At 41.5% G+C, this 15,804-nt stretch overlaps 1 protein-coding gene across 1 annotated transcript; it reads right to left on the bottom strand.

Moving 5' to 3' along the window:
• Nucleotides 1–4,098: 4,098 nt before the first annotated feature.
• LOC107153288 (olfactory receptor 2L13-like) lies at nt 4,099–5,037 on the bottom strand. The gene has a single exon (XM_015498821.1). It carries the CDS (start codon nt 5,035–5,037, stop codon nt 4,099–4,101), a length of 939 nt encoding a protein of 312 aa, XP_015354307.1.
• Nucleotides 5,038–15,804: the final 10,767 nt, after the last annotated feature.

Below are 15,804 nucleotides of genomic sequence, written 5' to 3' on the forward strand. Positions count from 1 at the left end.
CTTAATCTCTATCTTCTCAGCTGTTTTCAACATGTGGTTCATGATTATAGCTGAGGTCACCATACTGCATGGTAAATCTCTTGAATGCTTCCTTTGAATTCCTGCCAGGCCACATCACTTTCCCAGAAGCTTTGTTGACTACAGTGCCACTCTGCTTCTAAGAGTATCATTTTTTCTGACTCCAGGGTCAAGGTCATGTTTTGCTTGTTCTGCTGAGCCTGGCTTGTTTCACACAATGTCCTCTAGGTCACCCATTGTCACTAGTGAGAGACTGTCCCTCCTCTCTAATGCTAAGTGGTACGATGTCTCTTGCACACACGTGTTTTCTCATTCCATTTATTTGCTGATGCATACCTGGGTTAATTCTGTGCCTTGGCACTGGGAATGATGCTGCCATAGCTAGAGACATGGACTTTCTTTGACACACTGACTCGTGTGGTTTGAGGACACACCCTGCTGAGGACTGCTGCATCCTATGGTAGTTCTACCTTAGGTTTTCCAGGAGCCACTAGACCTTTTCCCAAAGTGACTGCACCAATTGTCATTCCCATTAGCAAAGTGTGTGAATGTTCCGTTTTCTCTGAATTCTCACAAACATGTAGCTTTTGTTTTTTGAAAATAGCCATTCAAATATGTATGAAGTGAACAAATAAATAGGTATGAAGTGGAATCTCTGTGGCTTTTGTTTGAATTTCACTTATGATTGGTGATGTTAAACATTCTTCAAACATCTGTTGATCCTTTGTACATTTTTTAGTGGAATACCTATCAGATCACTTGACCATTTAACCATCAGATTATTTTCTTGCTATTGAGTTGTTTGAGTAATATAAATAATGAATCTCCAGTTCCCCTGATCTTGTCCAACTCTTTACAGCCATACAGCATGTATTATCACAGAAAAAAAACTGTTTAATATTTTTTCATTCTGCTAAGAAATACTGAAAATAAGGTAATCAAATAAAAATGCAAATCAACACCAGGAGGCACCTCACACAATCCAAAATCATTACAGTCAACATGCCATTAGATCCAACCAAACTCCCTGCAAAAGAGTCACCAAATTCTTAGAAGAAACAAAATACAATGATTTGCATTACAGTTACTAAAAAGAATTAATAAAAAATTAATATAATGTTAATATTAATCTTGTATAATTTTTAGAATTTCAGTTGGATTTTAAAATTTCTACAGTAATATTTCAGTAACATATGGCTTTATTTATTTATTTTTATTTGCTATTATTATTTTTTCAATAAAAAAATGGAAAGACAAGGTTTTTAAAAATTCTCCTATTCATTAAAGAAGCATGACTTTCTTACTAGGTCACAGTATTTTGAACATGTGTCTGTATTTTTATGTTGATGGAATTATTGTCAGAGTGTTGGCCACTCCATCAAGTGTGAGATCTCAGCTGCTTGGCAGAGGAGAGTGGGAAACCATCACCCAGGAGTGTATTCCCTATGTGACCTCTACTGTCACCTGCCAGTAACAGGGTTTCCTTGGAGAGGAGAAGAGAATGAAAGCAGTCCTCTCTGAGGCAGGCAGGCATGTAGGCAGCCAGGATTATGATCAGCTTCTAGACATCGTTCAGTAGATGCACCACATTGGTGCCAGAGACCCAGACCATCAGGGGGGCACCACATACCCTCTGAGATCTGTGGCAGCTCCCAGGTGTTTTTCAAGAGCACCCCAGGGTGGCCTTCACTGTCCCCACCATTCCAGAAACCAAACAAGCCTCTGATTGCCAGTGGTACAGTCATATACACTCTGAAAAGGTTGAGTGACTTCTGCCTTTCAGGGAATGCTGCCTTCCACACGGGATGCTTCTGGAAGGCATTGTCAGGAAACAAAGGTCAAAGGTGGGACTTGGTTTCCTATCAGTTCAGATGAACACACAGTGATTACATGGTTGCGAGTGGAAAAAACCAAGCAGTGTTATTCTACAATGAGAAAGGATGGATTTCCCTGGTAACTTGGTGAAAGTGTTGGAGGAGAAACTTACTCCACGTGGGGGAAGGTGGAGTAGAGGAAGGGTCAGGTACCAGCTGCCCCTGAGCTGGGATCCCAGCAGCAGGAGGATTGCTTCCTAACAGGGTGATGGAGGGTGAGGGAGGAAATTCAATTCACTGGAATTCCCATTGGACAGTAAAATAACCATAGAGAGACATTTACAGGTTTTGAAGATAGAACAAAAAGTACTGCATTAGAGATGAGCCAGTTTTGCTGGAGGTGGTGTCTGCTCCCCCTCCCCTTCCCTCCTTCCCTTCAGGCAGCCAGGGAGGGAAGCCCTGGCATTGAACCTGGCACCTGTGAACCTGTGGAAGAGAGGGAGATGGATCTCAACAGACCCAGAAAGGCAGCACGTTGGTGATGGAAAAACGCTGAGTTTCTCTGCACAAGCTGGGGATACCCAGGCCTGAGGGCGCCCTTGGCTGCTGGCAGCTGGTGCAAGTGACTGGGAGGAGAACAGACAGTGTCGAGACCCCGCATCTGCACTCCAGGCCTGACCTGGGGAATGTGCTTGTGGTGGAGTTTGTGCAACCTGTGCAGGGACTAGCGAGGTTTCTGAGCCTGGGCTCCAGTGGAGTGTGCCGTGTGTGTGTGTGTGTGTGGTGTGTTTGATGTTTCATTTTTTATCATTTTTGTTCCACTCATCTGTTGTTTTTCCCTGCTCTGGATTTGGAATGGAGGTTTTTGTGAATCTGTAGCATCCCAATCACTTCCTAGCTGCACTTAGGAAAAAGGGGGGGCGAGAAATAATTATGGTGGTGACCAATATACGGCCTTAAAATAAATATCTGGCACATGAAATGACCTGAATATTACTAATGGCCACACAAAGCAAAATAGTGGGTCAACATTTAATGCAAGCAACAGCAATACACAGCCACAAACTAGATCTGGCACTGAACACCAGGTGTCGCCTGGGTCACTCATCATGTCAATAACACAACATCATGAATGTTGGGGGCAGGAGTTACATTCACTGAACAGTTCTCACAGAGCAGGGTTAAGTACTTTAAAACATTTTTAAAAACCCAGTTTGGTGAAATGGGATAGAACGTGGATGGAGAGTTACCTCCAGGATGGAGCTGGGCATGTGGCCGATGGCTCATGGAACTGACCAGGCAGGCAGATTAGAAAGCACGAGACCCAGTGATACCTGCAGACACAGGCTGCCTGTGAGGCTGGGGAGGGCACAGCCATGCACATGAGAGAGGCACACTGTGTTGACTGCCCAGGTGGTGGGAAAGAAGACCCCAAAGAGCCACTCAGAGGAGGCACTAGTGATAGGAGCCAAGGAGAACCTCCTAGTGGAGTCAAGGATCATGGATGCTGCTGGTCAAATAATTTGAAAAGGGAAGTGAAGGAAAAGTGCAGCATCTGCCCAGGGAAGAGAATGCTCTTTACATAGCACATGCCAGGAGAATTATCAGAGATGTGGGTGACGGTAGAGCTGCTTAGGGTACTATATTGCTACAAGAGTTACAACTGAAATTTAAAGGAAGTGAATGGCTATTTTTAAGGGTTGAGAGTACAATTCTTTGTCCCAAGACCAGGATCATAGTCAGAAAATGAAGCCACATGTTTCTCTGAAGGAGAGGATATTAGCCACCTAGAAGCCCTATAACTTCGTAGACACTGGGTCACATATGTTTGTGGGACACTTGAAGGATCTATAGTCCAATTAGCTGTAGGTTGTAAGTATAAATTACACACAAGATTTGACAAAATAGAATGAAAACAAAGTATATAAGCAATAATAATTTCATGTGATGCATGTAGACATAACATTGACTAATATATGTAAGAACATGTACAGTATTGTATGAAATAATTCATAATAGTATAAAATAAAATGCAATTAATATTTGCATTGTAAATTTTAGCATGTTTTGTTTTAAATTAAAATATTAATCATTATATTAGTTTATAATGATCAATATATTATTTCAATTAATTTTACTTATAAATGTCACTAGAGACACATAGTGACATGCATCATTTGCACTATAGTACTGTTGGTCAGTGCAGCATGAGGGTGTTCCAGTCTGCATGAAGAGAAGCCACACAGAGGAGTAGGGACAGCCATGCTCACTTCTTCCTGGGGGAGAACATCCCACACACTCTTCCCATGGCCCCCAGCACCTCCTTGTTCCTCAGGCTGTAGATGATGGGATTGAGCATGGGGGTGAGTATGGTGTAGAAGACAGCCAGGTTCTTATCCTCTGCCGGGGATCGGAGATTCTTTGGTCGGAAATAAGTGTAGGCAAAAGGTGTGTAGTAAAATATCACCACGGTTAAATGTGTGGCGCACGCGGTGAAGGCCTTTCTTCTTCCCTCTTTTGAGTGCATGTGGAAGACAGCAAAAAGGACCCATCCATAGGACACAGTGATGCCAAGGAAAGGAACAATGAGAAACAGGCCTGTGCTCACAAACACCGTGTACTCATAGACCCAGGTGTCCATACAGGCCAGAGGAACCATGGCTGGGACATCACAAAAAAAGTGATTGATGGCCCTAGACCTGCAGTAAGGAAGATGAAGGATGTAAAATGTGTGTGCCATGGAGTTGACGAAGCCCAGTGTCCAGGGCCCCAGGATCATCTTCAAACACATGCTTTTACTCATGCGGGTGGGGTAGTGGAGGGGGTGGCATATGGCCACAAAGCAGTCATAGGCCATGGAGGCAAGGATTAAACCTTCTGAGCCGGCCATGGTCAGGAAGAAGAACATTTGCACACCACAGCCCAGGAAGGAGATGCTCTTCTGGCCAGAGAGGAAGTTGATGGCCATCTTGGGGACAGTGGAGGAGATGTACATCAGGTCCATGAGGGAGAGCTGGCTGAGGAGAAAGTACATGGGGGTGTGGAGCCGGGGGTCCAAGAAGATGAGGGCAGTCATCCCTGAGTTCCCCACTGAGGCAAGAACAAACACAAAGATGATCAGGAGCAAGAGAAGGAGGCCAGTTTGGTTTTGAGGAAACAATCCCAACAAAATAAAATCACTTGAAGTTTGGTTCCATTTCTCCATGAAAAGGCACTGCTTTAATTTTCTTAAAAGAAAAATAAAAACAAAACTAAGCAATAAACATGATCAAATAGAAAAAGAGAATAAAAGAAATTAAGTTTATTAGTGTTTGTTTTGAATGAATTGTCATCCATACAACACCACAGATTCTGTTCAATAGATTTTTTTATATAAGTAAATTTATGCTTCAGATAACGAGTGTGTAGTAGTTGCTAATATGTGTCTGTATTTTTCCCCATTTCTTATTGGTGCATTACAGTTGGACATAATGATGACATTTGCTGTTACATGTTTGTACAGGCTGAAATACAATATGGCTGAAATCTCTCCCTAGAATGTTCCCCATCTCTCCCTCCCTCCAACTTCCCAGTCCCTTTCCTTACTGATCTCTGATTTTCATGAGATTTCCACTTCCCCTAAGTTTCTTTTCCTTTTCTCTCTCTAGCTTCTACTTATGAAGGAAAACATGACTCTCAATATTTAGAGTTTGGCTTCTTTCCCATAACATAATGAACTCCAGTTCTATCCATTTTTCTTTAAATAAAGTTATTTTTTTCTTTATGGCTGGATAAATAGCTGGTTCCATAGTTTGGCTATTTTGAATTGTGCTGCTATAAACATGGGTATGCATATATCACTGCAGTATGATGACTTTAATTCTTCAGTATAAATACTGAGGAGTGGTAGAGCTGGGTCATATGGTTGTTCAGTGCTTAGTCTTTTGAGGAACCTCCATACTGTTTTCCATTTTGTTGTACTAATTAACAATCCCCAAACTGTAAAAGTGTTTCCTTTTCCCCACATCCTCTCTATCATTTATTATTTTTGTATTCTTGATGACTGCCATTCTGAGTGGTGTGAAGTAAAATCTTAGTGTAGTTTAAATTTACATGATCCTAATTGCTAATGGCGCACTAGAAGACATAGGGAAAAGCCCACACATCTCTATTCATCTGATCTCTGATGCAGTGCCAATAACATATGTTGGAGAAAAGATGGTCTTTTCTACAAATGGTGCTGGAAAAACTGGTTATCCAATATGGAAAAAAAGATACAAAACCTTATCTTTCACTCTGTACAAAATTCAACTCATATTGTGTCAAAGATCTAGGAATCAAACCAGAAACTTTACTAGAAGAAAACACGGGGTCAACACTCCAGCATACAGGCAGAGGCAACAATTTTCTGAATAGGACCTCAAAGCTCAGGAGATAACACTCAGAGTTCATAAGTGGTGTGCCATCAAACTAAAAACTTTCTGCACAAAAAAAGGAAATGATAAGAAATGTGAAGAAAGAAAGAGAGAATAGAAGAAAATCTTTGCTAGATATTCTTCTAACATTATTATCTAGAATACATAAAGAACTCACAAAACAGTAGCAAAAGTAGCTCAATTAATAAATGGGCAAATGAATAAAACAGACACTTCTCAATAGTGGAAATACATCGGCCAATGGATATGTGAAAAAATACTATTCAATAGATTTTGATATCGGAATTAAAAATTGCTTTCCCAGTTCTTTCTGGTAACCATCTCAAATTGAAATACAAACTCTACTCCCATATGCAACAAATACAAATGAAAGAACTGAGGAAGTCCTTCCTAGATAATGCTGGGCAGGAGCATACCCAGGACTATGCACCAGGCTCAGCCCCGAGGAAGCCAGGATCCTGCTTTCCCAGCTCCCCAACTCAGCACTCAGGTTCACCACAGACATGGCCTGTGGGGCACAGAAGTGCCCTGTGTGCTTGAGTCTGCATCCTCAGTGACCTCGCCTCCTCCACACCTTTAGTGCTTGCTCTCCCCTCCCCACTGGCACTGCTGCAGCTGAGTAAGCCAGGGTCTTCTCCCAGAGCTATGCTGCTCACCTCCTAAACAGAAGCTGTTTGGCTGGTCCTAGAAGTGGGTCATCATTCAAAAGCATCTTTCTTAAGTTGTAAAGGTATCATGAGTCCTATATTATCAACCTTAGTGTGGCATGTTCTTTGGATACTGTCTCTTCCCTAATGTGGTTTTCATTGTGAAAACCTTACAAACTAATATCAAATATTAAGGTTTTTATATACATTTTCCCTTTCTTTTGGGAAGCAAATTACATAACATGAAGTTGACAGATTAAATCATGTGCAATCTTTTAATTCTATATTCACAATGGCAAGCTAGAACTAGAACAGTAACAGAAATACAATGCAGGTATGGATAATGGAAGCACATACAGGGACAGAATTTTTGTGTATACAAGAAACCTGGACGTGTAACATAACTTACATGAAAGATTCTTCTCATTACTTCATTTATTTTAATGTGATTTAGACACTAAGTTTTTTTTTTTATTTCCCGATAATAAGAAGAATTCATGGATGTGAAGAATAACATTCTCAAATACAGTTATGCCTTGGAAGAGATTTGGTATCATATTACTAATCATTTCACAATAGCACATTTAGTAACTGGTGAGTGATTTACTGTGTGGGCAGTAAAGCATTCAAAGTAATTGGTGTAATGATTACTGTCCTCCATAGGATCAGGCCTAATTCTAGGTCAGGCACATGGGCCATGGAGAGAATGTTTCTTCCTGTCCTGCATTTTAGTTTCCCAAGTTACAAGCAGGAGCTGGCTCTGCTGCTGAACTCTTCACCTAGGAAGGAACGTGAGCCAAGGCAGTGTCCTGACTGTAGCTTACATATGTGTGCAATTGCCTTGTTCAGACTTAATTATGTAGGGAAAGTAAAACCATAATTAGTTATTAATCATTTAGAGTAAAGAAACCAAAATGAGAGGAAAATGAGTGAGTTCCTCTCCTAAGTGATATTGTTGCTTAGGCTGTTCTTTGGGAATGTGCATCTGCCTCTCAGCCATTCACAGCCTCCCTTCTTCTCCTTGTGCCATGTCAGATCTGCCAATTTTGTTTTTCATTGTTTTTATTCTCACAAATATTCATAAAATGAGAACGTCACATTTCTTATATCACTGGTATGTGTTTGACTTCTCCCTATGTCTAGTCTTAGAAAGATTTGCAATTTATGTTTGAGCTCTTCCATCAGGATGCTGCCACAGGCTACTGTGGATGTTAATTTGGATTAATTATTTTCTGACAGGAAAGAAAAGCAACCAATAGTTTGTTGCCATAATTCATCTCAGTAAGTAAAAAGCAGTGATTTCTTGATATACCATTAGTAAACAGGAATACAATTGCCAAGGAGAGCTTTTCACATAAGAGGGGACACATTTTGAAAGCTGCCAGTTTGACAAGCACTGAGAGTAAAAAAGTGGTGGTCAGGAAGCCAACAGGAGCACAGCATCACTTTACCTGCAGAGCAGTGAGATGTCAGGCTTCCTGTGCCTCCAGCAGGTCTAGAGACAGAGCTCTGACCTCACAGAGAAGGAAAACACAATGTGCCCATCCCTGAGATCCATTCATCCCATCAAAATGTGCTCACTGCTTCTGTGTGTGGCAGTGCTGCTGGCCATCAACAGGATTTAGTGGTTAAAATACACAAGATTCCACACTCTGGAGCTCGTATTCAGTGGGTGACACAGAAAATAGAGCAGCAGCCCAAACACATGCTGCAAGGTGTGTGCAAATTAGTGACAGCAAGAACAACAGAGCAGGGAGGAAGGACAGAGGGACAGCTGGGCAACAACACTGAGGAAGCCACTCCAAGGAGGTGCTGCTGGGGCCCTCAGGCTCTGGACCACTCTGCAGAAACTAAGAGCAGGACCAGTCCTGGAGGGTCATCAGGGCAGCAGAGACAAGAGAGTTCTGGAAGCTCAGGCCCCAGGTCAAGGGTGTAGGGAGGGGAGGACTCAGACTGTGCTCTGGACCAGGTGAGAGGCCAGTGGGTGTGGCATGGGGTCAGGACCCCTTCTGGAGCTCACACAGGAGACTCTGGTTGAGCAGAGAGCTGAGAGGAGGAGCCCAGGGCAGAGACAAGGCAGTGGGCAATGAGGACAGCTTGGGCTACCCTAGTTTAACAAAGGAAGCCACCTATGCCAGGGATCCTGAGGCCTGGGCACATCAGCACAACTGGGTGCTGCTTAGGGACAGTGTGGGACCCATTGAATCCTCTGTCTCTGCCTCCGGCTCAGAGGCTTTCAGTAGATCTGCTCATCAACTGAATGAAATATTAGTTTCAGAAGTAAATTAGTAACATCGACCAAACTAACAAGGTGTGACTAGATCATTTCATAAATCAATCCTTAACACACAGCCCGGGCTTGGAGGGCACAGAGCCACTTGTGGTGCTTTCCGCCTTTCATTGTTTAGTCCAGGTTTAATTTCAGTCTGCTGTTTATGCCTTCCTTGGGCCATTTTTGGAGGTAGTCTATATTTATATTTAGATTATGTGATGTATACTTTACAAATTAAATAGTTTTGATGGTAGTTACTACAATAACTAATTTTGCAACATTAAAAATTTTCATGTGTTCAGAGAATGGGCCTGAATCATTACTTTCAGGATACTATACAACTTGTAATTGAGCTCTTATGATCTGGAACCTTTGGGTGGTACTATTTTCATTGATTACCAGCAACTTTGTTTTTTAAATTAGGTATGGAATCTTATTTCTTACAACAGAATCATTTAAACACCACATTTTTTGCTGTATTATACTTTGGAGAGAACTACTCCTGTGGCTGCATGGTGAGTCATCCTGCAAAGCCCATTGCTCAAACATATAGAATTTTTTAAATAGAAAAAAATGAAAATCCAATTTGACAGAGCCTGATACATGTAAACATAGCAAGTGTTGGACCCTGAGTTTACCTTGCAATTGTTATGAATATTGCACAGTTTTGAAATGTTAGAGAATCAGCCCAAGACAACCAGCAACTTCTCTGAGCCTCAAATAACTCAATATCAGCATTTTCCTATGAGAATTCTGAGGACAGAAGTAAGTGAGCTCTGTGTGTTCAGCACATAGAAGGTCCTGAATGTGAGTCCATCTCCTCTCTTCCTTCTATATGCTCAACATTGAGAAGACTCAGGCTCAGAGACATTTGTTGTCCCAGCGAAGCTCCAAATCCTTGAGAGCAGCATGTTGTATAATTTTAACAGGTTCACATGGCCTCATTTTACCTTTAAATTCACCCTTAGCTTTTCCAGTTGGTTATTGAAACACCATAACAAACCACTTTTCTGTTCTTTGTACAAAAAAAAGTGTGTGAACTCATCTCCAAACTATTTCCCTCATTTAAATTTCACCCAAATCAACTGAGTTCAATAATATCATCTTGACTTACCTTGTCTGAAGTGCTTGATTTTGTATTTTAAGAGAAGTAGCTTTATCAGTAAAAGAATCCCCGCTGACAGTGTATTGAACTCAAAATGTTTAAACAGCAATGTTCCCACATAGTTAACCAGGCTAAGGAGCTAGGTCCTGCCACTGAGCAGTAGCCCTGGTTCTCACCAAATTCTCCTGACACAAGATGTCAAGGGCACCAGGAAGGAATCCTCAGAACACATTCAGTGCTCTCTGCTCCCACCTCTACCATCATCTTTATGCTGAAATCACAAAGCTCTTCACCTTGTGAGTGTTCCCTATGTTGTTGCTCACACATCTTCCTTTGTTATTGCCTTGTTAAAGCCCAAACAAACTAGGATATGCCACACTTACTTCGTCAGGTTCTACAAAGGGCAACGAAGGTTGAGCTGCTGCATTTGGTGTTCACAACCTTCCTCCAGCAAACCTCACATGTCCTCCCTTTGACCCTAATTGATCCCCATTGTCCAAGCCCACAGGGACAGGAGCCTAAGCCATTACACCTGACTTTGCTGATGTAGAAATGGACTCAATTCAAGCTGAGAGCAAATTCTCCAACACACTCAGCTCTGCAGCTCTGGCCTGCTGCCCAGAATTAGTCTCAGGAGAAGATGGAGTGCTGTAGGAGATATTTGGTAATGTTCACCAGAATCCTCTGATTTCCTAGGTTAGAGATCTAAGGATCAACATGATGAAGGGAATACTTAGGAGTGTTCATTTGAGTAAGTCACAATGGAAATATTAGAAAATGTAAAAAATGATATATTTCTTATCATCATATCATATAGGAATGAAATTACAATGAACAGCAAGAAAAATTATAGAAATGATATACACATGGAGGTTAACAATATATTTAAATAATGAATGGATCATAGAAGAAAAAATAGAAACAAATTAGAACATATATGCAATATATTAAATTCTCTGAGACAGCATGAGTGTCATAATAAGAAAGTTTAGAGCATTGGATGCTTACATAAAAAAAGAAGAAGAAGATAGAAAGATCGTAGATGAATAATCATGTTACACATCAAATACCCAGAGAAAAAAGAGCAAGCTAGTTCCAAAACCAGTGGAAGGCAAGAAATAATTAAGAAGATAACCATAATTCAAAAAATTGAGAATAAAAATGCAAAGGATGAATGCAACAGAATTGGTTCTTTGAAAAGCTAAAGAAGATGGATAAACCTTAGACTTACTAACTCAAAGAGACAGAAAGGACACAAATAACCAAATTTGAGCTACAAAGGGAGATATTACCACAGGCATTGCTGAAATCCACAGGATAATTAGAAATTCTTTTGAAAATTTGTACTCCAATAAATGATAAAATCTAAAAATATTCTGATAAATTTTTAGCACTGTCAGCTACCCAAATTGAACCATAATGATATGGTAAATGTGAAAAGACCAATATCAAGCCATGAGACAGAAATAGCAATTAAAAACATTCCAATGAAGAACTGCCCTCATTCAGATGGATTCTCAGTCATGTTCTACTAGACCTTTAAAGAAAACCCAATGCCAATCTTCCTCAAGTTATTCCATTAAATATAAAAAGTGGGAAGACTCGAAAAATTCATTCTATAAACTCTGTGTCATTTTGATATCTAAACCAGACAAAGATACATCAAGAAAAGTATAGATTAATGTCCCCAGAGAACATAGAAACTAAAATCCTTAAAAATATCAGCAGACTGCCTTCAAAATCACATTAGGAGATATTGCACCATGATCAAGTGGGTTTCATCTCAAGAATGCAAGTTTGGTTCAATATACACAGTCAATATATTTAATTCATAACATCAACTGAATTAATGACAACAATCACATGATCATCTAAATAGATATAGGCAAAGCCTTTGACAAAATGTAGCACCCATAAAGGTTAAAACACTGGAGAAACTAGGGATAGAAGAAACTGACTGTAATTTTAAGAGCTCTATATGACATATTCAAAGCCATTATCATCTAGAATGGAGAAAAAAACAAACACATCTCCTCTAAAATAAAGAATGGGACAAGGATGTCCACTGTCACTCTTATTCAATATAGTTTTTAAAACTCTAGCTGAGGCAAGAGAAGGTCATTAAAGAGATATAACTAGGTAAGGAAGAAGGGAATGTATCTCTCTTTGCTGAGGACATCTTCTTACACTTAGAAGACACAAGAAACTCTACCAGAAGAAATCCATAGTAATCAGGGAAATGCAAATCAAGACTATATAACAATCACCCAAAATATGAACAACAATAATTTTTGGTGAGAAGGTGGGGAAAAAAAGTAAATTCATACATTTTGGAGGGACTGTAAATTAGTACAACCACTTTTGGAAAAAGCATGGAGATTCCTCAAAAGTATAGGAATGAAACCATCGTACTACCCAGTTGTCCCACTTCTCGGTATTTATGCAAAAGAACTAAAATGACCATGTGGTGATACATGCCTATCAATGTGCAAGGCAGCACAATTCACAAAAGTCTAGTTTGGGAACCCTATACAGGGGCCCATGAACAAACAACTGCATAGAGAAAATGTGGCTTTGTTCAGCATAAAGAAGAATGAAATTATTTTACTTGGTAAATGCATAGACCTGAAACTACCATGCAAACTGAAATAAGGCAGACTCTGATACTTGAGGGTGGGTGTTTTCTCTCATATGCTGAAGTCAGAGTGAAGTAAAAAAAATAGAGAGATGACTCCCTGAAAAGAGAGGGGAAATCAGTGGGAGACAAAGGGGATGAAGGTTAGGGAAGTGGAATGGGAAAGGGAGGAACTAGGAAATAAAACTGACCAAATTGTGGGAGGTGGATGTACGAACACATCTCCATGAATAATGCCTTTATGTATGTATAAAGCACAATCAACCAGTCAACCAATCAATAAATGAAAGGAAGACCAGTAGACTAGAGGAAGGGGAAGAGGACAAGCAGGAGGGGAGGAAAAGAAGATGTACTGGGACTGAAATGTAGCAAATTATATTCTGTACATGTATGAAAATTTCAGCCTGCCCCTCACTATTCTGTATATCTATTATACAGTAAAAAAATATTAAAATGAAACTGTTGCGGCAACATTTTACATGATCATCTAATATTTGTGGATTATGTAAGTTCTGTGTTTGCACTAAATAAAATGTGGGGAGAAATCCAATAAGAGAATTGTTTAAATCCCCAGTTCAAAGCTATTGGAGAATCTGACAGTTTCAATAACTGTCCTTACAAATTCTTTCTCTTTTTCTGGAGGCAAAAAACCTGAGGAGAGCATAATATTTGGTGCTGAACATGACCTAATTTATGTATGTGCGCAAGTTTATAGAGAGAAGAAAAGTGTTAGTGCCATTTTTACTGTCTTATCAAGGAGAGATAGACTAGAAGCTAGGGGATTAGAGCTACAGAAAAATTTACAGCACAACTCTGGTAACTTTGATTTTATCCCTTTATAGAAACTCAGTTTTTTGCTAAAGACAGGTGGACTATGTAAGTATAAGGTTGATGTTGGCCAAAAGTGGATTTCACCCAGGATATCCTCAAGTCCTACCCAGTCATTCCAAAGTACAGTCCAAATTCCAGTAATTCAAGGAGTCTCCGCTCAGCTTTGTCCCCTTCCACACTGCTCCCCTGACCCCTCATCCTCATCCTCACTCTCGTTTTCCACCTGCCGGCCTTGGCAGGTGGGGGTCCTTCAGCATGGACACCATCTACCCCACAGTACTGGAAATTCACTCTGTGGAATGGGGCTATGCCCTGTGCCTGTTGGTCCTCTGTGGTCTTTGGAGGGAGGAACAGCAAGCACTTCTCCATATTTAGGAGAAGACTCTGGAACACCGGGGTTGAAATCCCACTTGGTCTCACATCATGCTCAGGCTGTGTTGTTTGCTTTTGAATTTCACTTTGAAGCAATACTACTCCTTAAATTATCCTTGATTAAGGAACAGAGGTGCCTGTGACGTCTCAGGAGGCCTGACAGGAAGCTCTGTGACCCTGATAATCAGAATCCATTCTCCTAACTTGGTGTAAATTCTTTATTAAACTTGATCAAAAGTAACAGAATTTGAAAGATATATGGAAGACAGTCTTGGGCTCTCTTCCAGGCCTCTATGAGGGCTTGTGCCCCTATGTGTGGGCCCAGAGGCTGCCCAGGGAGGGAAATGGGTGGGTGCCAGGTGAGGGACAAAGAGCCAGGGCCATCTTCCAACTGGGAGGAGTCTCGCCATGACACTGACCAGGTGGGAATGCTGGGCGGGGAGTGGCTATGTCTGAAGATGGGTTTTGAATCTTTAGAGGAACTGGGTCAAGCTGGGATAAGGGATAAGTGCAAAGGGCTTGAGGCCACCTGGGAGGAATGCAGAGGGCAGCCTCCAGCCCTGTACACGCCTTGGGGCCCCTTTCCTGCTAGGCTGTGAGTCATCTGCCTCTGTGCCTACCAGCTGAGGGGTAGGTGCTGTCACCAGGCACAGGGGAAAGGAAGGAAGAAATGTGTAGTGAGGCAGCAGGGACAGAGGACTCCCACCCGGGGGGGGTGCATTGTCCAGCTCTGGCACTCACACCCAGCTCCCTCCAAGATCCACAGGTGGAGAGCAGCTCTCCTATCACAAGCAGTGCTTCAAGGTAATGTTCTCATAACCCTCCTAATTAGGGTGCTTCTGTTTGTATGTTGTTACCTTGAAATCATTTTCCCACACAGTGTCAGTGGGGAAGCAGAAGAAGAAAATGCTCAACACAGCAAAAATGTGTGGCATAGAAAGCCAGAGGCAGATGGGGACCCAGAGCTCAAACCAGGGCACCTGGCATCTCCAAGCCTCCCAAGCCATATCATTTTTTCCCCTTTTCTTAAGGACAATACCACACCCCAAATATGCCTCAGCTTCTCAAAATGTTGGTTTGTTCTTTAACCTTATCAAAAATGTCCCCATTGGTGATTTACCTGTGAAACTTACACTGGGTACTGTCTGAGAACAGTTTTCTTTCTGCTGACACTATTAAAAATGCTGTACAGAACACTGAGAGGTGACATTTGAAGCTACAGAACCTCTGCTAGTGTAGGGGAAGTGACATGAGAGGCACACAGTCACCTGGGGAGCATGCAGGCCTGATCTGCAGAGGAGCATAAACCCCTCTCACTGCAGCCCACCTCAGCCTGCCCCTGGGATCCCTGAACATTCTGGTTGTCACTCTTGAGCAGAACGTGTCTTCCATCCTCTCATGGAATGAGGTCGGAGCCTGACTGTGGACATTTAACCTCACATTATAGTTCCTGGATGGGATAAACCTTCTGCACCCAGCAAGGTTGTTTGAGCACAGTGAAGTGTCCTAGGGCTGCCCCGTGAACTTGGGACAGAGAGAGTCAGTGGCAACCACCTTGTCTTGCACCTGTGCCCTTTAGACCTCAGAGTCTCCAACTGTGAATGGTCACTGTAATCTTTTTAAAGATTCTTTGGGGTATAAATGTTGTAGTATGTGACACAGACCATACCCTGTGTTATGTACATCCTTGCTACA

The sequence above is a fragment of the Marmota marmota genome, unplaced genomic scaffold (assembly GCF_001458135.2).
Source record: "Marmota marmota marmota unplaced genomic scaffold, marMar, whole genome shotgun sequence".
Classification (NCBI taxonomy): Eukaryota; Metazoa; Chordata; class Mammalia; order Rodentia; family Sciuridae; genus Marmota; species Marmota marmota.